The sequence below is a fragment of the Manis pentadactyla genome, chromosome X (genome assembly GCF_030020395.1).
Source record: "Manis pentadactyla isolate mManPen7 chromosome X, mManPen7.hap1, whole genome shotgun sequence".
In the NCBI taxonomy this organism is placed as follows: Eukaryota; Metazoa; Chordata; class Mammalia; order Pholidota; family Manidae; genus Manis; species Manis pentadactyla.
In genome coordinates this window covers 142,614,957-142,642,919 of record NC_080038.1, presented here as the reverse complement: position 1 = coordinate 142,642,919, position 27,963 = coordinate 142,614,957, and the positions used below count along the sequence as shown (strand labels likewise).

The following is a 27,963-nucleotide window of genomic DNA, read 5'->3' as shown; positions in this document are numbered from 1 at the left end:
GTGATGACACTCACAAAATCAGTTTTCCTTTGCCATTTGGGACACAGAAGAGTCAGTTTTCTTTGTTAGGTATAGCTAGAATTATACTATGCTTTCGTAGTGATTATTCACCACCTTCCGTAATTCACTGATAAAATATTCTTTTGAAACAAAGGGCCAAGAAGACCCCTTAATTTTAGGAAGAATTGTCCAAAGTACCCTGGCACGGTATCTGACTTTTCCTCCTTCACCCATTTTACGTTGACATTAAAGGTACTTGTTAGAGTGCTCTGATAAATGACCTACCCAGCACAATTCTTCTTCCTTCTGGATCAGAGGGCTTCTCCATCCCCAAAAGTTGGAACCCCTACTCTACAAGACAGGCTAATTTTCTTTACCACTAACTGGGTACAAGTGGGAGAGTCTCATTCCTGCCCTCATCGGGAGCAGAAGGAAACGCACCATCTCCGTGGGTGCCAGGGGCGCATCGAGACCCCGGGGAAATCCCTGAAGTGAAGCAAGTGCTCAGAAATAAAGAACCAGAGGGGCCCACTTTGAGGGATTGCTGTACGGAAAGAGGAGAGAACTCTAAAGGGGTAAGAGGGAGGGCAGTACTGCATTTTCGGCTTACTTTTATTAGAAAAAGGGGGTGGATATCGTTGCAGGACATGCACAGGGAAAATCTACAGCCTCTCAAGATTGAGGGCGCCATACAAGAAGGGAGAGACAAGAGGCCCACGGCCAGCCTCTTACCCACAGGCTCATCGTGCCACTTTCAAAACAGGCACGGCGACGATGATTGCTTGTAGGGAATGAGCGCTGGAGACAGGGGCGGGACGATGCTGGTCTTCTGAGCGCTGATTGGCTGATGGCGCTCGTCGCCCGTGCCATTTGTTGTCGGAGCTGAGCTCCTGACGCAGTCTGCGTCGCCCTGCACGTGCAGCCGTTGAAGCGGCGTTGGCGCCATTGAGAACCGCCGGAGAACAAGCCGCGGAGAGGTGAGTAAGCCGTCTGCTTTATCTGGGAGACGGGCCTCAACCCAACTGTGTGGGCTTCCCAGAAGCTGGAATTTTGGGTCAGTGAAGAGCGCGAGGAGCCGCCTGGGTTTTGAAGCCGTGCTTTGGGGCCTTTCCGCCTCCCGGCCGAAGGTCCTGAAGCCCGCTGGGCGACCCAGATCTGGGCTCAAGGCCTGAGGAGGAGGGGAAGGCGCCTTTTCGCCCGGCCCCCGCGCGCCCTTTTCTCTGAACAGGGAAGGCTGTAGTACCATTGGTGTAAACGCGCCTTGGTGAGACCGCCCTTTATTGGAAGACTTTGGGCCACCTAACCCGTCGCCTTTACTCGCCAGACTTAAAGGCCGCAGTCCCCAGCTTCTTGTGCTCCCAAGAAACGATACAAAACCTCAAACCAAACATTTTTACCTTTGAAGGAGGGGCGCGAAGGGAGAAACCTCAAACAGTCCCTGAAGGACTTCTCCCCTTACTATCCAGGTGTATGTGAAATGATGATAGTTTATGCTTCTAAAGGTATGAGTCTGATCTAATTGATTTGTGCGTCTATTTTTTTTTTATAAAAATAGAACTGGAAGCCACAATGGGAGATGCAGACCGGGAAGCAGAAATGATCAAATCTTCTATGTATTCTCATGTTCCTGTATTTGAGAAGGTAGTAAATTTAAAGTTTGCAAACCTAGAATTTAAATGTTACAAATTTGATCGAAGTTGAAAATCACAGTGGTGGCCAAGTTTTTAATTACAGTTTGTTTCCGTGTGCCGTGCTTATCTCCATCTGATTCTTACTAGTTTATGGGGAATGAAGAGGAGGCACTCTAAGCCTCAAATAGAATAAAATAGTCTGAGGTAATTTGATAATTAAAAACTAAAATGTATGTCATAATTAACTTGATTTAAACGTAAATGGTTCAGAACTTATTGTGGGTGAAGGCAAGCTTGTACAAATAGAGTTGAATGTGTCTGAGAAACATACTGTAAATTGAAAAATGTAATTTGGTTCTGGGTGAGATTTAGAATCCTGAACACTGGTTTCATATAAGGGGGCTTTCAAGATAAGTATGTCAGGCTGATTCAGATGGTATTACCAGTTGGTGTTCAAATGTACAAATCATCAGACCTTTTTCCTTAATGTCATTTAGAGAGGTACGTTATACTTCAGAAGGGGCCCTGGAGCAGGTTTCTGGGTTTCTGACTGGAAAATTGACCTAACAGAACAGTGAGGATTCTACTTTAGAAAATAATATATTTGAGGGAATGTTTTTGCATGTTATCGGCCTGCAAATGTCTCCCAAGAGATTTATTTTTCCTTTAGACTTTACAGTTTGCGTTAATGTTAGTCAATTCTAGCACTTTTTGATTCCAAGTGATGTCTCAGTGGAAGTTCTTATTCACACACAAGTAGAAAATATGCAGTCCTTTGTCTTACTTGGATTTCATGTGTATGTAAAGTTGACATTAAATTACCTAAGATGTTAATCTGAATTTATTATGTTTCTTGTTTTGGAACTTATTTTAGGAATAACACCTTTTGTATGGATTTTTTAAATAGTTGCCTTCCCATCATAAAAGTATTATAACAGTATCGGGAAAAGAGGAGAAAAAAAGCACCTGAGAATCTTGCTCACTAGGAAAAACACTGCTGTTAAATTCTTATTAAATTTTCTTCTGTTTCTGCCAAAGATAATAAACAGTAGTTTTTAATTCTGGCCTTTTCACTCTTCAGCACTATTCCATATTCCAACGGACTTCCTAAAAATAATTTCTTACAGTTACATAATATGTATTCGACTGGGTCTACCACAATATTGCTTTCCAGCTCGTTGGGAATTTAAGGTGTTGTTAGCTTTTCACTGTAATGTTGTCATACATATCTATAGCTTATTTGTTTTAATTTGGGAGTATTTTTTCAAAAATGTAATTAGTTGGTCAAAGGATATTATATGGTGGTACACCCGATTCTAGTTCTCCATAGATTTGTTATAATACAAAGTTTAATCACAGATACAGACTTTCTTCCACTTGGCCTTTAATAATCAATCACCTGTCTGAATTTTTATTTTTTCTTAGTCTAAGATTTTTGACTTGTTATTCTTCAAGTAGTACACTGCACTGTTTCATATGGTACATATTTGTTGCCTAAGGTGTTTGAAATTGAGGGTGGCCAATTATAAAATCTTTAAAATTAACTTGTTTGGAATCTTTGTGCTACTCAGTAATATGCCTTGTTTTGTGATATTGGGAATATGAATATTAATTTATGTTAACAATTCTACATTATGACTCTTAATACATATTTGTGTAGGCCCAATGTGTAAATTTTTTGCATTTGTCTCCAACCTTAGCACTTGGCTCTGGTTGTCCACTTAGTTATTTGGCTTATTTGACTTGAAGGAACAGGGTCCAGTCAACAGCTTTGTTTGTCTGCTGTGGTTGAATAAAAAGGACAGAAACTAAGGAAGAATACGTGACATTTTTACGTAGGAGAAATTTGGGGTCTTTTAAAGCGACCATTTTGGTGGGTTGGTCCAATAGAATTTCCACTTCAGGGGACTGCTGGGCTTCTGCAGTTGTGTGGCTCTGAGACTGTCTTTGATCGGTATAGCTTAAACAATTACCTCTCACAAGCCATTTCTGAATGCTTTTCAGGATCTTTATTTAGAGATTTAATATTTTTGACTTATGTGTACATAATTTTGAACTAATAAGCCATGTCTCTGGTAGCTGCTGGAACCTCCTAGTTCTAGATTTTGAAGTGAGTTCACAATCTACCTAGGGTTAGAGCAATGAAAGATGTGTGGTTAAGAAACATCTCATGATCAACAATTATGTAGTGCAGACATCCCAGTGTTGAGGCATTTGTACGTTGCATCAAACTTGCTGGGATGGGTATTGGAACGGGTGAGTATGGTGAGTGTACGGGGTTTGCTCACTAACTGTAATGTGTCTTCTTAGACGACCATGAGACTAAGTCTACACAGCGATCACTTCTGACCTGACCTGTTTACCTTTTTTTTTTGGTGGCATTTTTCAGAAGGTAAATACTCTTCTGATGAAAGTGGCAACAGCTTGAGATAACTAGTCCATCCTGAACTGTAATTATTATTATTATTTTGTTACCATTAATCTACAATTACATGCAGAACATTATGTTTACTAGCCTCACCCCTTCACCAAGTCCCCCCACAAACCCCATTACAGTCACTGTCCTTCAGCATCAGCATAGTAAGATGGTGTAGAATCACTACTTGTCTTCTCTGTGTTGCACAGCCCTCCCCATGCCCCCCCCCACATTATACATGCTAATCGTAATGCCCTCTTTCTTTTTCCCTGCCCCTATCCCTCCCTTCCCACCCATCCTCCCCAGTCCCTTTCCCTTTGGTACGTGTTAGTCCATTCTTGGGTTCTGTGATTCTGCTGCCGTTTTGTTCCTTCAGTTTTTTCTTTGTTCTTATACTCCACATATGAGTGAAATCACTTGGTACTTGTCTTTCTCCGCCTGGCTTATTTCACTGAGCAATAATACCCTCTAGCTCCATCCATGTTGTTGGAAATGGTAGGATTTGTTTTCTTCTTATGGCTGAATAATATTCCATTGTGTATATGTACCACCTCTTCTTTATCCATTCATCTACTGATGGACACTTAGGTTGCTTCCATTCCTTGGCTGCTGTAAGTAGTGCTGCGATAAACATAGGGGTGCATCTGTCTTTTTCATACTGGGATGCTGCATTCTTAGGGTAAATTCCTAGAAGTGGAATTCCTGGGTCAAATGGTATTTATATTTTGAGCTTTTTGAGGAACCTTCATACTGCTTTCCACAATGGTTGAACTAGTTTACATTCCCACCAGCAGTGTAGGAGGCTTCCCCTTTCTCTGCAACCTCGACAACATTTGTTGTTGTTTTTCTTTTGGATGGTAGCCATCCTTACTGGTGTGAGGTGATATCTCATTGTGGTTTTAATTTGCATTTCTCTGATGGCAAGCAATGTGGAGCATCTTTTCATGTGCCTGTTGGTCATCTGAATTTCTTCTTTGGAGAACTGTCTGTTCAGCTCGTCTAAGAATTTTTTAATTGGATCATTTGCCTTTTGTTTGTTGAGGTGCATGAGCTGTTTATATATTTTGCATGTCAACCCTTTATCAGATCTGTTATTTAGGAATATATTGTCCCATACTGTAGGCCGCTCGCAGATTTTACTTTTCCATTTCTCTAATATCCAGCACACTATGCAATGTGTGTCTGCGCTCCAGGTGTGGATAACTGTAGCTGGTTATTCAGCAGTCCTGCACTTCCACTCCCTGCCTGCTCCGACTCCTTTCTTCCCTCCAGGAAGCTGGGGTAGGGGAAGTGCTCGGGTCCCGCTGGGCCGCGGCTTTTCTCTTACCCCCTTTGTGAGATGCTGAGTTCTCGCAGATGTAGATGTAGCCTGGCTGTTGTACTGTATCCTCTGGTCTCTCTTTTAGGAATGGTTGTATTTGTTGTATTTTCAAAAATATATATGGTTTTGGGAGGAGATTTCTGCTGCCCTACTCATGCTGCCATCTTGGCTCCTCCTCTCTTCAGTATGAGTTTTGATGGTAAAGTGTTTTTGCTTGAGGAAAAGAATGTAACACTTTTATTTCAAGAATGCTCTCACATACAGAAATTTTGGCCTAGGATGTAAACTCTTGGAGCAGTCACATTTGTTCCTGGCTTTAGTTATATCTGAATTTTGAGGTGCCTTGCTCTTTTTTGTGTGACCTGATAGCTTCCAGGGTTTGTGTGTGACACATGTGACTCAGAGGTGGAGTTCTGCAGCTCTGGAGGTGCTGAAGGAGTTCCATTAATTTTAGAAGAGGACTCCATGCAGCAACGCTGGAGAAACTGAAGAAGGGACCAGAGTTCAGCTGGTGATCTGAATAGGGCTGATTTCTAGCTGGGACTAGCTACTCAAATGAAGGGATGAAGGAAGATACTGTTTGCATTTTAGGACTTAAACTTCTGGGTGGGACTAAAGGAGGAAAGAGCGATTTTCCTCATAATTCTAATTTTATATGACTCACTATCTCATGTAAGCTGTCTGATCAGTTTATTTGGACAACCTAACTCAGTTTTATTTGACATGGAGCCTAGAATAGAAGACGAAATCTTGGTATTCTGTAAAAGTTGATGAAATACTCTGATACATTTCAGAGGATTCTGAGCATAAAATGAAAGAGATATTAGTAAAATCTTTTAAGGGCTAGGGAAGGAAAATGTGGAAGTGTCCGAATGGTACCCTAAACTGGACAGTGAAGAGGCATTTTCAAGGTTCATAAATTGTCCAGTAAGTTCATTTGAATAGCAGACCTGACAGATATTTGAGCAAATCCCTACCATGTTAAAACAAAAAAACCTCTACAAGTATTCATTTCCTTGAGAAGATAAAAGACCAAAAGAAGTGTATTCTAGTATACCCTAACCCTAACCCTAAGACCTTTCTTTTGTCCCAGAGCACCTGGATGTGGATCCCTGTTTTCCACAAGCAGCTGGAATCTCAGTCTCTCCCCGTATTCCACCTGTCTTAGCTTTCCAACCCCACTAATCTCCAGAGCACCATGCCATGTAGGTTCCTGCTTCCAGAGCAAATCTCTAGGGCTGAGTTTTCAGTAGTCCTAGGCCTCCACCCCCTCCCCACTCCGTTTCTCTCCTTCCTGCTGGTGAGCTGGGATGGGGGAAGGGCTTGGGTCCTGCCAGATCACAGCTTTGGTATGTTACCCTGTTCTGTGAGGTCTGTTCTTTTCTCCAGGTCTATGCAGTCTGGTACAGCCTTCTTTCCTGTTGCTCTTTCAGGATTACTTGTATTAACTATATTTCCATATATGTGGTCTTGGGTGGAGGTTTCTGTCTTACCTCTCACACCGCCATCTTTAATCCTCCAGAACAAGCACGTTTTTAAGAACCAAATAATAATATAAATAGTGAAAAGGGCTGTGAAAAAGAAATTAGAAAATGTGTGTGTGTGACTAGGGTGACGTGGATTTAGATTAGGTAGAGAGGAAAAGCTTCCCTGAGACAATGACTAATGATCCCAGACCTGAAGGAAGCCCAGCCAGACATCACATGCTGAGGGCCTGAGTAGGGAGCAAACTTAAGATATCAGGATAACAGGAAGAAATACAATGTGTTAGTTTCTTACTGTTGCTGTAACAAATTACCACAAACTAGGTGGCTAAAAGCAATAGGAATTTGTTCTCTCACAGTTCTGGAGGTCAGAAATTAGAAATCAAGGTGTCAGTAGGGCTGTTCTCTTTCTGTAGGCTCTAGGAGAGAATCCATGCCTCTTCTTCTAGCTTATGGTGGCTGTTAAGTATTCTTTGGCTCATAGCTACATCTCTTTCTGCCGTCTTCATCTGGCCTCCTGTGTTCCAGTTTTTACTGTATGCCTGTCTTAGAAGGGCATTTGTGATGACAATTAAGGCCCATCCAGATAATCCAGAGTAACTACATTTCAAAATCCTTAATTGTATCTGTAAGACCCCTTTTTCCAAATAGGATAATATTTATAAATTGCAGGACTTAGCGTTTCCTATCTTTGGGTGACATTTTCAGCCTACTACAGTTAGTACGGCTAAAAAGCAGGGAGATAAGATGAGTGGTAGACAATGAAGGCAGAGAAGGAATGGGAGAAGGAGAAGGAAAGGAACCTGGAGGCAGTTGTGGACAGAGTTAATAGGACTGGATGTACTAGGTAAGGGCGGGGGAGTAAGAGTAATCAAGGGTGATTAACATAAGCAACTAGATGGACGATGGTGCCAGTAACTGAAATGGGGCATCAGTGGAAAATGAACAGATTTGGGAGGGAATAAAAAAATGAAGAGATCTGTATTTGCTATGTTTGAGATGCCCATGAAAGCAAGTGAAGATGCCAGTCAGTAGGTTATACGAATTTTTTGCTTAGGAGAGGGATCAGTGCCATAGATATAAATTTGGGAGTTTTCTGCATGTTAATGGATTTAAAGTTATGGGATTAGGTAAAGTCAGATGGTATAAAACAGATTTAGAGGGCTTTGCCATGAGTTCTGGGACACTCCACCTTAGAGGTCCACTAGAGGAGCTAGCAAAGGAGTTCGAAGAGGGGTTGGCTGATGGGGAGTGTTTCTTAAGCCAAAAAAAAGAATGCTGTAGAGAGGAAGGAAATAGTCATTTCTAATGTGGCTGAGAGCTCTGGTTGTATGAAACATAAAAGTAGTAATTCTATTGCATGATTTCCTTATTAAATGCGTTTTCAGTGCAGAGCTGAGGATAGAGGCTAGACTAGAGTGCCTTGAAGGAGAAATGGGATATGAGAGAGAGGAGGGCAGCAACTATAGACGTTTTGTTTTCAGAGGGGCAGAGAAGTGGTGCAATAGCTGAAGAGAATATAAAGTCATTTTTAAGGTAATGAAAAAGGTTAAGAATTTTTTTATGGTGAATTGTGAGAAAAAAATTCAGATGTTTTATTTCAAAATTTGACTTGGAATTTATAAATTCCATGTACGTGGGTTGTTAAATTCCATAGCTTGAAGATCATCTAATAATAGTAGGTTTTCATTTTTTTAGTGCCAAAGTGTTTCGTTACCTTTTGTCAGCTTTATAACACTTAACAAAACCAGCCCTTTTTGGTTCTATTCACTCAATGATACTTTGGCTACTAGAAAAGAGAAAGAAGTCCTCAGGGTTTCACTTTAAATAGGGAAACTGGGTTACTCTTCTTATTTGTCTTATTAATGTCTATGGTCACCATAAATTGGAACTTTGAACTGTAGTAATTAACAAAATCCCAAGGCATTTTAAGGATGCACTTTCTGTTTTTAATAACAGAAAAGTAATTGGGTGACTCTAAACCTTTATAAAAGTGGTGGTGAAGTCATTTTAGTGTCTTTTGTGAAAGAAATTTTAGAAAAAAATCTTACCTGAAGATACCTACCTTAGTGCACTCCCTCCAGCTTTGGGTTTATTTAAAGGAAATTATTTGAAGGAATATCATGACCATTGTAATGCAGTCAGTTAATTATAAGGTATCATCTGTAAATTTTAGGTCACTTTTCATTCTTAAGTTATTGAATTCTGATTTTCATGTGCAAAAATTTCAGAGTTCTATTCTGAAAGTTTTGCCCTAAATAGAAGCTTATGTGAAGGGAAATAAAGGAGTAGATTAATGATGATAAGGACACCGTAGGAGGTAAAAGTGAGAGAAGAAAGTTACTCAAGGTTTGTTAACCCAGACACACCCTAAGAAATGTTGGAAGAGTCCAAAATTAAGTTGACATTTAGCTGCTGATGCTATTCAAGTTGAATTTTCTGAGTCCAACAGCCATTTTACTATTGTAAAATGCATAAGCAATAATAACAAATAAATTTGGAGGGGGGACTAAAGAAGAGAAAAAGGGCCAGTCAGTATTTAAGATCAAGGGCAATCTCCAGCTATTGCTGCAAAAATTTTGATTGAAATTAACCATGAGTATCCTGACCCTGTAGGTGACATACACCACTTCACTGCATTTGTAGTGCCCCTGCAACATACATGCACACACTCAAACACACATGGTTTTTAGTGCATGTGTGAGGTTTTATTTTAGAGTGAATTCCTTCTATAAAAATGTGAACACAATTTGTTTCACTTTATATAAACACAACTGAAAAGTTTTAGGAGTAGATTTCTGTAGTACTTTACTATAGAAGTTGTCTGCTATTCTCCTGTGCAGTGCTGATGAGTATACTGTGAAACACCAAACTCTGTAAACTGTGTTGCATATTGGCAGGCATTGATTTATTCATGTATTTCTTTGGTCATATTTTATTTAATAATAGTATTTGCTTGTACTTTTCAGGTTTTTGGGTGGCTAAACCTAAGTCAAGTGTCAGCAAACTCTTTCCAGAAGGGCCAGATTAGATTTTGCAGGACTTCTGGTGTCTGTTGCAACTTTGCTATCGTAGTGAGAGAGCAGCCGTAGGTATACTGAGGGTGGCAGTGTTCAAGTAAAACTTTATTTACAAAAACTTGTGGCCCACCAGATTGAGCTCATGGCTGCAGTTTGCCGACCACTGTTTTCAGTGATATATGAATATGCTATACATACAATGTTAAAGTTAATGAATGTTAATTTTAAAGTTATTTATGTTAATAAAGGAATATCCAGTGACCCAGAAGATCTTCACTCTGCTGTTTTGTTTTGAGTAAAACCCAGTTGTTAAATTTTTCTAGTATTTGTGAGTTAGATGACCCATTCTCATTATTCAAAGATATACTGGTATTTCCTTCCTTGTTACAGGACACATATTCTTCTGGAGCAAATGGAGACACTTCTAACAGGACTCCAGCTTCATCACCAGGTATGTGTTAAGCCAAAAAGGTGGAACCCTTTCTAGGTTAAGGCTTCATCTAGTTAGTGAGCAGAGTAGTAGACATCTTGTCGAGGCTATTTAAACAATTTCCTAGTGAGAATTCATTCTGACGTGGATATTTAGGGATGGGGGCCACTTGTAGCTAGAGAATTGTACAGTGGAGAGAGTGTAGTACTATGAACTATGTTATTTGATTTAGTGGGTTTCCTGTAAACCTCTTTGCCCAGCTAGGAAGTTGCGTATTTGGCTTTCAGGTTGCTAGGGAAATGTTAGGGTTCCTGACACAAGGGAGGAGGAGATTGAACTCTAAGTTTGATGAGGCAGTGGTAGTGACCTGTCAGGATACCTGTTATTTAAACCAAACCTGCCATACCATCGAGATTTCCTGACTTTGGGATCTGAACACTGATTTGGGAAATGTCCTAGGAGAATAAGAGAAGCAAGTCAGGATAAGGGAGCCACTGGTTTTCCCCAGCCTGTTTCCACTGGGTTGCCTCAATATTTTATAGAGTTGATGTGGATGGGAAGAAGGGTGCAGGTGGTAAAACTTGGACTAGGAAGTTAAACTCATGGCTTAGTCTTCCATTTTGTTGAAGTCCAAAGCAGGCTGAAATGCTAGTTCTAGTATATATTTTCAATTTTTTTTTGCTGTGGCAAAATACACGTAAAATTTATTAACCATTTTTAGGTATACAGTTCATTGGCATTGTTTATTCACATTGTTGTGTAACCATCAACACCATCCACCTGTAGAACTTCTTCATCTCCCCAAACTGAAACTTCACACCTGTCAAACAATAACTGTCCATTCTCTTCACTCCCCAGCTCCTGGCAAGCCGCCATCCTACTTTCTATAAATTTGAGTTACTGATGAACTTACTACGAGTCTCTGAATTTGAGTCACTACTACTATTAAGTCTTCCTAGTGCAAGAGAGAGGGCCTGGTACACCAGGTAGTTTCATCATTTCCTTCATCCAAAGGTAGTGAATGAAATAAAACATTTGATACTCCGGGGAGCTACTGGCTCACTGAAGCCTGTCTTAAAGTGAAAAAACCTGTGGAAGGTAGTTTCTAAATGTGAAGGGGGGTTTGAGAATAGAGTTCATTAGGTTAAAGCAAATTTCATTCCCGTGCTCACCTTAATTTCAGAGTAATTCTCTTGATAGAAGTTAAGTTTACAAGAGATGCTTTTGCTATTGTCAAGATACATTTAACTTTCATAAACACTTAAATGAAGTGGTTTAATATGGAATATTAAGATTCTGAAAAGTTCCTTCAAATTGCTGCCTGCTGAAACCTCAGTAAAAGGCTAAAAACCCTCAGTAAAAGGTTCTACCATGTGAACCACATGCACATGTGTGTAGCTGAAATACATATGGGTGAGAGTAATCCACACCTTTTAACATGTTTATCTGTGTCAGGAGAAACCTTGTTCTTTGAGGTGTCAGAGGCCAATTTTTGTAAAGGAATGAAAGTTTAGGTCTATAGTATATTAAAGCATAACATTGTTTTGTGGCGAAATCTTCAAGAAGCTAGACTGAAATTGCCACCAACCAAGAGCCAAGGCTTAGCATTAGATCTCTGACTGTTCAGGCTAGTGAAATGAAGTCAGGTAATGAAAAATGTAGATTGCCTGCTTACCTTCTTCTGGATAGCAACTTCTTTAGTAGCTTGATTGATTAATTGATTGACTTATATTTATTTATATATCTATTTATTTATTTATTATTTTTATTAAGGTATGATTGATATACACTCTTATGAAGGTTTCACATGAAAAAACAATGTGGTTACTACATATACCCGTATTGTCAAGTCCCCACCCGTACCCCAATGCAGCTACTGTCCATCAGTGTAGTAAGATGCCACACATCCACTGTGTGCCTTCTCTGTGCTTGTAGCTCTTTTTTAATTAAAAATTTTTTCCATGGAAATAAATTTTCTTATTAAAGAAATACATGGGAAAGCCACAGATTTCTGTGTGTTAATTCTGTATCCTGCAACTTTGCTGAATTCTGATATCCGTTCTAGTAGTTTTGGAGTGGAGTCTTCAGGGTTTTTTATGTACAATATCATGTCATCTGCAAATAGTGACAGTTTAACTTCTTCTTTACCAATCTGGATTCCTTGTATTTCTTTGTTTTGTCTAGTTGCCGTGCCTAGGACCTCCAGTACTATGTTAAATAACAGTGGGGAGAGTGGGCATCCCTGTCTTGTTCCCAATCTCAGAGGAAAAGCTTTCAGCTTCTCGCTGTTCAGTATGATGTTGGCTGCGGGTTGGTCATATATGGCCTTTATTATGTTGAGGTTCTTGCCCTCCAGGCCCATTTTGCTGAGAGTTTTTATCATGAATGGATGTTGAATTTTGTCGAATGCTTTTTCAGCATCTATGGAGATGATCATGTGGTTTTTGTCCTTCTTTTGTTGATGTGGTGGATGATGTTGATGGATTTTCGAATGTTGTACCATCCTTGCATCCCTGGGATGAATCCCACTTGGTCATGGTGTATGATCCTCTTGATATATTTTTGAATTCAGTTTGCTAATATTTTATTGAGTATTTTTGCATCTACATTCATCAGGGATATTGGTCTGTAATTTTCTTTTTTGGTGGGGTCTTTGCCTGGTTTTGGTATTCGGGTGATGCTGGCTTCATAGAATGAGTTTGGGAGTATTCCCCCCTCTTCTATTTTTTGGAAAACTTTAAGGAGAATGGGTATTATATCTTCTGTGTATGTCTGATAAAATTCCAAGGTAAGTTCATCTGGCCCGGGGGTTTTTTTGGGGGAGTAGTTTTTTGATTACCGCTTCAATTTCTTTGCTGGTAATTGGTTTGTTTAGATTTTGTGTTTCTTCCTTGGTTAGTCTTGGAAGGTTGTATTTTTCTAGGAAGTTGTCCATTTCTTCTAGGTTTTCCAGCTTCTTAGCACATAGGTTTTCATAGTAGTCTCTAATAATTCTTTGTATTTTTGTTGGGTCCGTTGGGATGTTTCCTTTCTCATTTCTGATTCTGTTGATGTGTGTTGATTCTCTTTTTCTCTTAATAAGTCTGGCTAGAGGCTTATCTATTTTGTATATTTTCTCAAAGAACCAGCTGTTGGTTTCATTGATTTTTTTCTATTGTTTTGTTCTTCTCAATTTTGTTTATTTCTTCTCTAATCTTTATTATGTCCCTCCTTCTACTGACTTTAGGCCTCATTTGTTCTTTTTCCAATTTTGATAATTGTGACGTTAGACTATTCATTTGGGTTTGTTCTTCCTTCTTTAAATATGCCTGGATTGCTATATACTTTCCTCTTAAGACTGCTTTCGCTGCATCCCACAGAAGTTGGGGCTTTGTGTTGTTGTTGTCATTTATTTCCATATATTGCTGGATCTCCATTTTAATTTGGTCATTGATCCACTGACTATTTAGAAACGTGTTGTTAACCCTCCATGTATCTGTGAGCCTTTTTGCTTTCTTTGTACAATTTATTTCTAGTTTTATACCTTTGTGGTCTGAAAAGTTGGTTGGTAGAATTTCAGTCTTTTTGAATTTACTGAGGCTCTTTTTGTGGCCTAGTATGTGGTCTATTCTGAAGAATGTTCCATGTGCACCTGAGAAGAATGTATATCCTGTTTTATTTGTATATAGAGTTCTATAGATGTCAATTAGGTCCATCTGTTCTAGTGTATTGTTCAGTACCTCCATGTCCGTCCTTATTTTCTGCCCAGTGGATCTATCCTTTAGAGTGAGTGGTGTGTTGAAGTCTCCTAAAATGAGTGCATTGCATTCTATTTCCCCCTTTAGTTCTGTTAGTATTTGTTTCACATATGCTGGTGCTCCTGTGTTGGGTGCATATATATTTATTTTGGTTATGTCCTCTTGTTGGACTGAGCCCTTTATCATTATGTAATGTCCTTCTTTATCTCTTGTTACTTTCTTTGTTTTGAAGTCTATTTTGTCTGATACTAGTACTGCAACACCTGCTCTTTTCTCCCTATTGTTTGCATGAAATATCTTTTTCCATCCCTTGACTTTTAGTCTGTGCATGTCTTTGGATTTGAAGTGAGTCTCTTGTAAGCAGCATAGAGATGGGTCTTGTTTTCTTATCCATTTAGTGACTCTATGTCTTTTGATTGGTGCATTCAGTCCATTTACATTTAGGGTGATTATTGATAGGTATGTACTTAGTGCCATTTCAGGCTTTAGATTCGTTGCTACCAAAGGTTCCAGGTTACTTTCCTTACTATCTAAGAGTCTAACTTAACTCACTTAGTATGCTGTTACGAACACAATCTAAAGGTTCTTTTCTATTTCTCCTCCTTTTCCTTCCTCCTTCATTCTTTATATATTAGGAACCAAATTCTGTACTTTTTGCCTAATCCTTGATTGACTTTGGGGATAGTCAATTTAATTTTGCATTGCCTCGCAATCAGCTGCTCCACCCTCCCTACCGTGGTTTTACTACCTCTGGTGACAGCTATCCAACCCTAGGAACACTTCCATCTATAGCAGTCCCTCCAGAATAGACTGCACAGATGGTTTGTGGTAATAATGTCTAGCTGCTTAATAGCTACAAGCTGCATGTGATGGTTGAGCACTTGAAATGTGACTAGTAGAACTGAAGAACGGAAGTTTTAATTTCATTTTAATTAATTTAGTTTGGAATTTCAGTAGCCATAAATTTGGGGAGAGCCTTGCACACATTAGAAGCTAGCATTTGGAGAATTATTAATTTTTCTGTCTGTGTCCTTGCCTGGAATGTTCTTGTCTTTGTAATGTCACTTTCCCCTTCCTCTCTACTGTTTGCCACAAGCTTGGCTCCTTAGTGATAGTGAAACTGATCCTTCCTTCATATTGGGATCCCTTGAACGTTGGATCAATTACATTTTGAGTAGATCTTTCTCAAGTTGGTGTCTTCCCAATGGGTTTCACTCCTGGACAAGTTTACCATGGATTCAATGTGATCAAAGAATTGACAGCAGAATGTTCTTGGGGTGAAAGGGTTATACCCAACTTTATTTCCACGGTGGCACATCAATCACTGGAATCCCGTCCACTCAGAGGGAGTCTGCATGCAGCAAGCCGGTCTTTGCCTCTGGGCCTCTATACCCCCGCAGCCGCCTCAGTCTCTATCCTTGTGGCACTGCCACCACTCCAGCCTCTGCTCCTCTGTCCTGCAGCCTTGCAGCTGTACCACTCTGTCGCCCAGAGCACTGGACAGAGCTCTTTATATAGAGTCAATAACCACATATATCGCCCACGTATGTGTAGTGAGCTAGCCAGCTACAGCTCGGTGAGAATTCTGGCTACAGGAACCTTCACTCTATCCAAGTTGGTTTGGGCTTTCCATGATCTGAGAGCATTTCAGTGTAACCTGATTACTGCCGCCTAGAACTCAGCATGCTTTAGGTTACTTGATGAAATGTGTAGCCTCATCAAGGGAGAAGGAAACTGGTATGAGTTATGATGTGAGAATCTAGCTAGAGGAGGACCGTATAGAAGAGAGGGATATGTCACTTAAATATTTTTTAGCATTTTTTATTTTTGGAGAGTTTTCTTACCCTGTTAAATATGTGGCAACTAGTAAGAGTTAAGAATTCAAAGAATAATTGTTGTCTTGTGGTTTTATTGTGGAACGTTTATTGAAGACCTTTTTATAAAAAGAAATACCTACTATATTTAAAAATGTCACATGCATAAATTATAAAGCTTTGTAAATATTTTGAACCACCACCCATTCTAAGAACATTACTAATATTGTTAGATAGATTATGTACTCTTAATCTGTCCTGTCCAGTCCCCATCTTGCACTGTTTCTTTCCCTTCCGTTTTAAAACGTTATCACATATGTATATCCTCCCAAACACTGTATTTAAGTTTGCTTCTTTGAGTTTTATAAAAATGACACCTTAATAGTCTTTGTTTTGCAATTTGAATCTTTTATTCAATATTGTTACTAACGCTTATGTATGTTTCCAGTTAATCATACTCTAGTGTGCAAATATACCACACATGTATAATGTATATAATACTACATGATATAGAACACAATATAAATAGTACTCTGTTGTGCAACTGTACCACATATTTTTATTCTCTTCTTGATGCACATTTGAGTTTTCTTTTTTGCTGTTATGAGCAAAGGTGCGATGAATATTCCTTTTTTTCCGAGCTTGTGTGCTTCTGAGTTATGAATGGTGTTGAATTATATCATATACTTTTTTTTTTGAGAGGGCATCTCTCATATTTATTGATCAAATGGTTGTTAACAACAATAAAATTCTGTATAGGGGACTCAGTGCACAGTCATTAATCAACCCCAAGCCTATTTCTCAACAGTCTCCAATCTTCTGAAGCATAACAAACAAGTTCTTACATAGTGAATAAGTTCTTACATAGTGAACAGTGCAAGGGCAGTCATATCACAGAAATTTTCGGTTTTGATCACGCATCATGAACTATAAACAATCAAGTCAGATATGATTACTCGTTTGATTTTTATACTTGATTTATATGTGAATCCCACATTTCTCCCTTATTTTGTTATTATTTTTTTAATAAAATGCTGAAGTGGTAGGTAGATGCAAGATAAAGGTAGAAAACATAATTTAGTGCTGTAAGAGGGCAAATGTAGATGATCAGGTCTGTGCCTATAGACTAAGTATTAATCCAAGCTAGACAAGGGCAACAAAACATCCACGGATGCAGAAGATTTCTCTCAAAACAGGGTTGATGAGGTTCTAAGCCTCTCCTCTGTTGATCCCCAATTTCTCTCCTGATGGCCCCTCTGTGACTGTGCCTGTCTTAGGCTGTTCCTCCCTTGAGGAATCTTACCCGTCTCTGGCTAACCAGCCATCTCCAGGGGCCATACAGAAAAATGTAAAGTTGGTAAGTGAGAGAGAAGCAATATTGTTTGAAAAGGTTAGCTTTTTACTTCTTTGCAGATTTATGCCCTGTGGCTTCTATGCCCAGCATTTGTCTTGAGGTATCTTTACCACTTGGAAGAATTATGATACTCGGTAATTTTCGATATGAGACACGAATTCTACTAAAGGGTTGTAATTAGGAAGGAAGAAGAAAAGCTATAGAAGTAGCATATGGAAGAAAACATGGGAAGATTGATTGTTTCTTTGACATATCTTCTTGTAGAGAATCATAAGCATGTATAGTTTTTAAACTACTAATTAAATTGCACACACACATTAACATAATAGGAAAACAACTACATAACAAAAGCAGACCTACAATTACCAGCCATATCCAGTGAAACCAAGAAAACCAGTTAGGTACCCTAGGCATTTGTGAAAACTTATCAATGATATGATGGATATTGTCTAACTGAATTTGAATAGTTTGAGAAAAATCAGACAAATTAAGACAACACATTCCTGGGAACTCTTCACATCCAGTATGTTCTTTTAACAGTAGATAGTCTATAGTTGCACGATTTTGGAGCACTGCAACTTGCACTTCTCCAAATTCTTGGTTGAGTTCCGACAGTATAGATCCAGTCAAATTTGTTGTTTTACTGTATGCACAGGCCAGCTTAGATATCTCCTTCTTCATTCCAATGGCAAGTCCAGGAACCGGTGGGATGAATGCTGCTACAACTGCAGCAGCGCCAGGATCTTTGTTGAAGCTTTTTGATGATCATCTTCTGGAATGACTCTTCCAGAAGATGTTGATGTTGGAAGTTCTTCTTCATATCGTATCTTAATTCGTTTTCTGTGTAGCCAAATTAGGCTTTGATCCTCCGTATAGACACAAACAAACCCTTTGCCCACACTTTGATATGACCTTTATACCATTGTGAAGAACCTATTGGAGATCACCACACAGGAACTGCCTTTTTTTTTTTAAGAGAAAGGAATATTATCAGAAAAATGTACTTCCTTAGCTGATCATCTGACACCCTTTAAAAGATCAAAATTAAGGATATGTAAAGCATGCATTACTCGTTGATTTGCAGTTAGTTTTATCCATTCAGGGAGTAATCCCCCTTTTCTTTCTCTTTTTTTTGTTTTTATTAATCTACAATTATATGAAGAATATTATGTTTACTAGGCTCTCCCCTATACCAAGTCCCCCCCACAAACCCCATTACAGTCACTGTCCATCAGCATAGCAAAATGTTGTAGAATCACTACTTGTCTTCTCTGTGTTGCACAGCCCTCCCCTTTCTCCCACCCCCAACATTATGCATGCTAATCATAATACCCCCTTTCTTCTTCCCCCCCTTATCCCTCCCTACCCATCCACTCTCCCCAGTCCCTTTCCCTTTGGTACCTGTTAGTCCATTCTTGGGTTCTGTGATTCTGCTGCTGTTTTGTTCCTTCAGTTTTTCCTTTGTTCTTATACTCCACAGATGAGTGAAATCATTTGGTATTTCTCTTTCTCCGCTTTGCTTATTTCACTGAACATAATACCCTCTAGCTCCATCCATGTTGTTGCAAATGGTAGGATTTGTTTTCTTCTTATGGCTGAATAATATTCCACTGTGTATATGTGCCACATCTTCTTTATCCATTCATCTACTGATGGACACTTAGGTTGCTTCCATTTCTTGGCTATTGTAAATAGTGCAGCGATAAACATAGGGGTGCATCTGTCTTTTTCAAACTGGAGTGCTGCATTCTTAGGGTAAATTCCTAGGAGTGGAATTCCTGGGTCAAATGGTAAGTCTATTTTGAGCATTTTGAGGAACCTCCATACTGCTTTCCACAATGGTTGAACTAATTTATATTCCCACCAGCAGTGTAGGAGGGTTCCCCTTTCTCCACAGCCTCGCCAACATTTGTTGTTGTTTGTCTTTTGGATGGCGGCCATCCTTACTGGTGTGAGGTGATACCTCATTGTAGTTTTAATTTGCATTTCTCTGATAATTAGCGATGTGGAGCATCTTTTCATGTGTCTGTTGGTCATCTGAATTTCTTCTTTGGAGAACTGTCTGTTCAGTTCCTCTGACCATTTTTTAATTGGATTATTTGATTTTTGTTTGCTGAGGTGTGTGAGCTCTTTATATATTTTGGATGTCAAGCCTTTATCGGATCTGTCATTTACAGATATATTCTCCCATACTGTAGGGTACCTTTTTGTTCTATTGATGGTGTCTTTTGCTGTACAGAAGCTTTTCAGCTTAATATAGTCCCACTTGTTTATTTTTGCTTTTGTTTTCCTTGCCCGGGGAGATATGTTCAAGAAGAGGTCACTCATGTTTATGTGTAAGAGATTTTTGCCTATGTTTTTTTCTAAGAGTTTTATGGTTTCATGACTTACATTTCAGGTCTTTGATCCATTTCAAATTTACTTTTGTGTATGGGGTTAGACAGTGGTCCAGTTTCATTCTCTAACATGTAGCTGTCCAGTTTTGCCAGCACCATCTGTTGAAGAGACTGTCATTTCCCATTTCCCCATTGTATGTCCATGGCTCCTTTATGAAATATTAATTGACCATATATGTTTGGGTTAATGTCTGGAGTCTCTAATCTGTTCCACTGGTCTGTGGCTCTGTTCTTGTGCCAGTACCAAATTGTCTTGATTACTATGGCTTTGTAGTAGAGCTTGAAGTTGGGGAGTGAGATCCCCCCCACTTTATTCTTCTTTCTCAGGGTTGCTTTGGCTATTTGGCGTCTTTGGTGTTTCCGTATGAATTTTTGAACTATTTGTTCCAGTTCGTTGAAGAATGTTGCTTGTAATTTGATAGGGATTGCATCAAATCTGTATATTGCTTTGGGCAGGATGGCCATTTTGACGATATTAATTCTTCCTAGCCAAGAGCATGGGATAAGTTTCCATTTGTTAGTGTCTGCTTTAATTTCTCTTAAAAGTGTCTTGCAGTTTTCAGGGTATAGGTCTTTCACTTCCTTGGTTCAGTTTATTCCTAGCTATTTTATTCTTTTTGATGCAATTTGTGAACAGAGTTGTTTTCCTGATTTCTCTTTGTATTGGTTCATTGTTAGTGTATAGGAAAGCCACAGATTTCTGTGTGTTAATTTTGTAGCCTGCAACTTTGCTGTATTCCAACATCAGTTCTAGTCGTTTTGGAGTGGAGTCTTTAGGGTTTTTTATGTACAATATCATGTCATCTGCAAATAGTGGCACTTTAACTTCTTCTTTACCAATCTGGATTCCTTGTATTTCTTTGTTTTGTCTGATTGCCGTGGCTAGGACCTCCAGCACTATGTTGAGTAACAGTGGGGAGAGTGGGCATCGCCGTCTTGTTCCCGATCTCAGAGGAAAAGCTTTCAGCTTCTCGCTGTTCAGTATGATGTTGGCTGTGGGTTTATCATATATGGCCTTTATTATGTTGAGGTATTTGCCCTCTATACCCATTTTGCTGATAGTTTTTATCATGAATGGATGTTGAATTTTGTCGAATGCTTTTTCAGCATCTATGGAGATGATCATGTGGTTTTTGTCCTTCTTTTTGGTGATGTGGTGGATGATGTTGATGGATTTTCGAATGTTGTACCATCCTTGCATCCCTGGGATGAATTCCAATTGGTCATGGTGTATGATCCTTTTGATATATTTTTGAATTCGGTTTGCTAACATTTTATTGAGTATTTTTGCATCTACATTCATCAGGGATATTGGTCTGTAATTTTCTTTTTTGGTGGGGTCTTTGCCTGGTTTTGGTATTCGGGTGATGTTGGCTTCATAAAATGAGTTTGGGAGTATTCCCTCCTCTTCTATTTTTTGGAAAACTTTAAGGGGAATAGGTATTATTTCTTCTCTGTATGTCTGATATAATTCCGAGGTAAATCCGTCTGGCCCAGGGGTTTTGTTCTTGGGTAGTTTTTTTATTTCTTTGCTTGTAATTGGTTTGTTTAACTTTTGTGTTTCTTCCTTGGTCAGCCTTGGAAGGTTGTAGTTTTCTAGGAAGTTGTCCATTTCTTCTAGGTTTTCCAGCTTGTTGGCGTATAGGTTTTCATAGTAGTCTCTAATAATTCTTTGTATTTCTGCAGGGTCTGTCGTGATTTTTCCTTTCTCGTTTCTGATACTGTTGATTTGTGTTGACTGTCTCTTCCTCTTAATAAGTCTGGCTAGAGGCTTATCTATTTTGTTTATTGTCTCGAAGAACCAGCTCTTGGTTTCATTGATTTTTGCTATTGTTTTATTCTTCTCAATTTTGTTTATTTCTCCTCTGATCTTTATTATGTCCCTCCTTCTGCTGACTTTAGGCCTCATTTGTTCTTCTTTTTCCAGTTTTGATAATTGTGACGTTAGACTATTCATTTGGGATTGTTCTTCCTTCTTTAAGTGTGCCTGGATCGCTATATACTTTCCTCTTAAGACTGCTTTCGCTGCATTCCACAGAAGTTGGGACTTTGTGTTGTTGTTGTCATTTGTTTCCATATATTCCTTGATCTCTATTTTAATTTGTTTGTTGATCCATTGATTATTTAGGAGCATGTTGTTAAGCCTCCACATGTTTGTGAGCCTTTTTGTTTTCTTTGTCGAATTTATTTCTAGTTTTATACCTTTGTGGTCTGAAAAGTTGGTTGGTAGAATTTTGTTCAATCTTTTGGAATTTACTGAGGCTATTTTTGTGAGCTAGTATGTGGTCTATTCTGGATAATGTTCCATGTGCTCTTGAGAAGAATGTATATCCTGTTTCATGTGTATATAGAGTTCTATAGATGTCTATTAGGTCCATCTGTTCTAGTGTATTGTTCAGTGCCTCCATGTCCTTACTTATTTTCTGCCCAGTGGATCCATCCTTTTGGGTGAGTGGCGTGTTGAAGTCTCCTAAAATGAGTGCATTGCATTCTATTTCCCCCTTTAGTTCTGTTAGTATTTGTTTCACATATGCTGGTGCTCCTGTGTTGGGTGCATATATATTCATTTTGGTTATGTCCTCTTGTTGGACTGAGCCCTTTATCATTATGTAATGTCCTTCTTTATCTCTTGTTACTTTCTTTGTTTTGAAGTCTATTTTGTCTGATACTAGTAATGCAACCCCTGCTTTCTTCTCTCTGTTGTTTGCCTGAAATATGTTTTTCCATCCCTTGACTTTTAGTCTGTGCATGTCTTTGGGTTTGAGGTGAGTTTCTTGTAAGCAGCGTATGGATGGCTCTTGCTCTTTTATCCATTCTGTTACTCTGTGTCTTTTGATTGGTGCATTCAGTCCATTTACATTTTGGGTGACTATTGAAAGATATGTACTTATTGCCATTGCAGGCTTAGATTCGTGGTTACCAAAGGTTCAAGGTTAGCTTCTTTAGTATCTTACTGCCTAACTTAGCTCGCTTATTGAGCTGTTATATACACTGTCTGGAGAGTCTTTTCTTCTCTCCCTTCTTTTTCCTCCTCCTCCATTCTTTATATGTTGGTTGTTTTATTGTGTGTTCTTTCGTGTTTTCGTTAACTGCTTTTAGTGGGTAGTGATTTGATATTTTGCCTTTAGTTAGTATTTGGTTGGTCTGCTTTCTTTGCTGTGATTTTGTTTTCTCTGGTGACATCTGTTTAGTCTTAGGAGTGCTCCCATCTAGAACAGTCCCTCTAAAATACCCTGTAGAGGTGGTTTGTGGGAAGCAAATTCTCTCAACTTTTGCTTGTCTGGGAATTGTTTAATCCCTCCTTCATAGTTAAATGATAATCGTGCTGTATACAGTATCCTTGGTTCAAGGCCCTTCTGTTTCCTTGCATTAAATATATCATGCCATTCTCTTCTGGCCTGTAAGGTTTCTGTTGAGAAGTCTGATGATAGCCTGATGGGTTTTCCTTTATAGGTGACCTTTTTCTCTCTAGCTGCCTTTAAAACTCTTTCCTTGTCCTTAATCTTTGCCATTTTAATTATTATGTTTCTTGGTGTCGTCCTCCTTCGGTCCTTTCTGTTGGGAGTTCTGTGTATTTCCGTGGTCTGTTCGATTATTTCCTCCCCCATTTTGGGGAATTTCTCAGCAATTATTTCTTCAAAGACACTTTCTATCCCTTTTTCTCTCTCTTCTTCTTCTGGTACCCCTATAGTACGGATATTGTTCCTTTTGGATTGGTCACACAGTTCTCTTAATATTGTTTCATTCCTGGAGATCCTTTTATCTCTCTCTGTGTCAGCTTCTATGCATTCCTGTTCTCTGGTTTCTATTCCATCAATGCCCTCTTGCATCTTATCCATTCTGCTTATAAATCCTTCAAGAGTTTGTTTCACTTCTGTAATCTTCTTCCTGGAGTCTGTAATCTCCCTCCGGACGCCTGTAAACTCCCTCCGGACTTCATCCCTTAGCTCTTGTATATTTCTCTGCATCTCCATCAGCATGTTTATGATTTTTATTTTGAATTCTTTTTCAGGAAGACTGGTTAGGTCTGACTCCTTCTCAGGGGTTTATATCATATACTTTTATTTATGGAGATAATTTTTTCTTTTTAATGTTAATGTTAAATACCTTTTTAAAATATGTTCTGATGTTATAATATTTTGCATACTGGCATAAATCCAACTTGGTCATAATGTTTCATGTATTCAGTTGTACTGTTGGGTTTTGTTTGCTAATATTTGTTTTTGAGATTTTACATCCACTTGTACGGAAGAGAGGTTTTTGTCTGTCCTTGTCACATGAAGGTTATGTTGGCCTTGTGGAATGAGCGGGGTATAATTCCACTGCCAATTTCCTGGAAGATTTGTATGACGCTGGAATGGTTAGTTCTTTGACTGTTTGGTAGAACTCACTTGCAAAACTGTATCTAGGCATGATGCAGAGATTTAAGTACTGATTCAATTTCTGAGGACAATTTGGTTTGGTTTGTGTTTATTGCTTCTTGAATCAATTTTCAGTTAATTTTCTTGGAACATTTCCTCTAATTTTGAGGTTTAATTTTCGTAGATTACATTTGTTCATGGTAATTTTGTTTTTACTGTAGTACTAAGCACATAACGTGAGATCTATCCTCTTAACGTTAAGTGTACAGTACAGTTTTATTGTTAACCACAAACAGCGCATTGTTGTGCAGCAGAGTTGTAGAACTTTTTTGTCTTATATAACTGATGCTTTATACCCATTTAACAGCAGCTCCCATAGTTTTAGAGGTCATTTCCTTTTCCTTTTTTTCATTCCTAATAGTGTTCATTTGTGTCTTTTCTGTTCTTTTTTTCCCCCTCCCTTGATCACTCTCTTCGTGATTTGTCACTCCAGCAAGTCTTTATTGTTCTCTTCAAAGAACTAGATTTTGCCTTTGTTGAGCCACTTCATTTTGTTTCCCATTTGATCAATTTTTGCTCTTTTCTTTTTTCCTTCCTTTTGTGTGATTTATTTTGTTCTTTTTCTAACATTCTTACTAGTTGGGATGACTGTTTAGCTCATTAATTTTGAGTTTTTATTTTCCAGTATAAAAATCTTAGTGCTGGTAAGTAACATTGTTGTCAGACAATTCTGAGTATTTTTCAAGTTCCATTGTAATTTTTTTCTTTGATCCATGGTTTATAAGAAATATTGTAAATATGCATTTCCAAATGTAAGAGGATTTTTAAATAAGAATTTTTGTATTTAATGACTTCTAATTCACTGAATTATTTTGATTAGAGAATTTTGTGGTTTTGATAATTGATTTTTGAAATTTGTATTTGCATTGTGGTCTTTCGTGTAGTTTTTATAAACATTCTGTCTGTTGTTGAAGAATGTCAGTTCTTTAATGTTGGATGCTATATAGTTTTGTGAAAATCCACAGTAATTTAAGGATACTGCAGTTGACTTATTCTCCTTTGATCATTTTTTTTGCTATTAGAACTAGTGCTTATAACAACCTCTTTATGTGTATCTTTGTTACTGTCTCAGTATATCCAGAGGAGAAATTCATTTGAGTATACTTAAAAAAATATGTATTCTTCTAAATTGTGTTCAAGATCCAGCTTTTATTTCTTCTTTTAAAATAATTGGAAGTTGGTACCTTTTTATGCCTTTACCTACTCCTCCCTTCTCTCTGCCTTCACCCTTCAGGCAACCAACAGTTTGTTCTCTGTATTTATTATTAGTCTGTTTCTATTGTTTGTTCACTTGTTTTCTTAGATTCCACATGTAAATGAAATCATATGGTATTTGTCTTTCTTTGTCTTATTTCACTTAGCATAACACCCTCTAAATCCATCCACTGCAATAGCAAATAGCAAGATTTCATTCTTTTTTATGACTAATATTCCTTTGTGTATATATGCCATATCTTTATCCATTCATCTACTGTTGGACACTTAGGTTGCTTCAGTATCTTGGCTATTGTCAATAAGCTACAGTAAGCATAGTGATACATATATCTTTCTGAATCAGTGTTTCCAGTTTCTTTAGGTAAATACCCAGAAGTAGAATTACTGGATCATATGGTAGTTCATTTTTCATTTTTGGGAACCCTCCATACTGTTCTCCATAGTGGCCGCACCAATTTGCATTCCCACCAACAGTACACAGGGCTCCCTTTTCTCCACATCATCGCCAACACTTGTTATTGTTGTCTTTTGAATACTAGCCATGTGACTGATGTGAAGTGTTACCTCATTGTGGCTTTGATTTGCGTTTTTCTGATGATTAGTGATGTTGAGCAACTTTTCATGTGTCTGTTGGCCATCTCTGTGTCTTCTTTGGGAAAATGTCTATTCAGGTTCCCTGCCCATTTTTTAATCATATTTTTTTGTGTTTATATATTTTGGATATTAGCCCTTCATTGAATGTATCATTCACATGTATCTTCTCCCATTCAGTAGGTTGCCTTTTCATTTTGTTAATGGTTTCTTTTGCAAAAACTTTTTAGTTAGTTGTAGTCCCACTTGATTATTTTTGCTTTTGTTTTCCCTTCCCTGGGGAGACAAACCTCCCCCACCACAGTTCCCTGTGTAGGCTTTTTTTTAGGAGTTTTATATTTTCAGGTCTTATATCTACGTCTTTAATCCATTTTGAGTTTATTTGTGTGTATGGTGTAAGAAAGTGCTGTTCTTTTTTCTTTTGCATGTAGTTAACTGTCCAGTTTGATGATACTGTCTGACATGGAAAAGTATATATATATATCTTGCCTCCTTTGTTATAGATTAATTGACTATGTAAGTTTGGATTTATTTCTGGGCTCTCTACTCTGTTCCGTTGATCTGTGTGTCCTTTTTTTTTGTGCTGAGATTGATCCAGTTTATAGCTTCAAGGTAGTGTATGATTTATTTGTGCTTGTTGTCCTATATCCTCACTATTCTTGGTATTAGCAAATTGAAAACTGCTTTCCTAACAATCCAAGGTTCAAAAAAGCCATCTCCTTCTTTTGATTTCCAGTTTCTTTACCTATGAGTGACATTTAGTCATTTATTTTTCTTTTGGCGAAATACCTATTCTTACAGCCCATTTTTCTACTAGAACTATTTGTTTTTCTTATTGTTGTGTAGCATTTCTCATTTGCCATGTGGGTGGCACATTGAAAAGGTTTAAAGTTCGCATACCATCAAGATACTGTTATTTTGATCTGCTTCAAAATGTTATTTGCTATGTTTAGAAATGGATGATGGACCTTCTCAAAGAGATCATTTCATGAGAAGGGGATTTGCCTCTTTGAGGAGTTTGGGAAACAGAGGTAAGTATCTTTGTCTTCTCAACTGTTGAATAGTGGAATGACTAGAGGCTTTTATGGCTCTTTACTGCAAAGCTGCATCTCATACAACTCAAAGCATTGTAGACTTTGGGATGAGTTCATCATTTTTTTGAATGGTGGTATTCTTTTTGCTTTTTTACTCTAGTAAAGAATAGGATAGTAGGAAATAGTTAAATTGATTAGATTGGTCGGTTAAAGATAGTTGCTTCACAGAGCTGCTGCTTAATGTGTTTTTGATTATTGATTTCCAACAATTGTGATGGGAAGAATGTAAAAGCCTCAGAAATTAGGGTGAGAAGGACCTCTTTTTTGTTTTGTATTTTTGAAGAAAAGGCAGAACAGGAAGCTTTTTTCTTAGCTCATTAGTATTAAAAGGTTATTTTCCTAGGCCTGGAATTTTTTACTTTTAGAAGAACCCAGCCCTTGATTTGACTGGATAATGGCATAGCAAAATACTTTCTACAGTGCATTTTTAGATTTGATACTAAAAGGCTGAAAATATTCTGCACTATGTTTTATTATAATGCAATCAAATGTTATATAGAACCTCAAATTAAATTTGAAAATACATATGACCATTTGTTTCTTTTATGGGATGTCATAAGCTAGGGCCAGCTGGTAGTTTTAAGCATATATAGCAGTTATTCTTGAATTTATTAGATGTTATTCTTGGAAGAATTTTATTTCTAGATATTTTTATTCATTAGAAACTAAAGGTGTTGATATGTGGTATTTCATTTGATATTTGGAAAACTTAATTTCTTGTTTAGAGACAGTTGATACAAATGTGAATTTTGTATTTTGACACATTCCTGCTTTTTTCAGTGTGCATATGCATTTTGTTTTTTAAGCCTGCATATTAATAACTAAGAAGCATTAATGATCTGGATCATGTAATTGTGCTAAGAGCTTCAAGTGTGGGTTTGTTTGCTACTACTAACATTAGAAATAATAAATGTCTTAACATTATACTTAAAGGAATGTTTAATATTTAGATATATTCCTGTTTTAGAATAGGTTAAGTGATTTTTCTTATGTGATACGTTTTGTTACAGACTTGTAATAAACATTGTTGAATTACAGT

General features: G+C 38.0%; 1 protein-coding gene across 1 annotated transcript in view; it reads left to right on the top strand.

Moving 5' to 3' along the window:
• The first annotated feature begins 780 nt into the window (after positions 1–780).
• Positions 781–27,963, top strand: part of LOC130681895 (ATP-dependent RNA helicase DDX4-like) — a 78,611-nt gene continuing 51,428 nt past the window's right edge. The window contains exons 1-3 of the mRNA XM_057495666.1: positions 781–977; positions 1,556–1,641; positions 10,263–10,323. Coding sequence (XP_057351649.1) covers positions 1,570–1,641; positions 10,263–10,323 — 133 coding nt within the window. The 5' untranslated portion in view covers positions 781–977; positions 1,556–1,569. The remainder of the gene's footprint in view (positions 978–1,555; positions 1,642–10,262; positions 10,324–27,963) is intronic.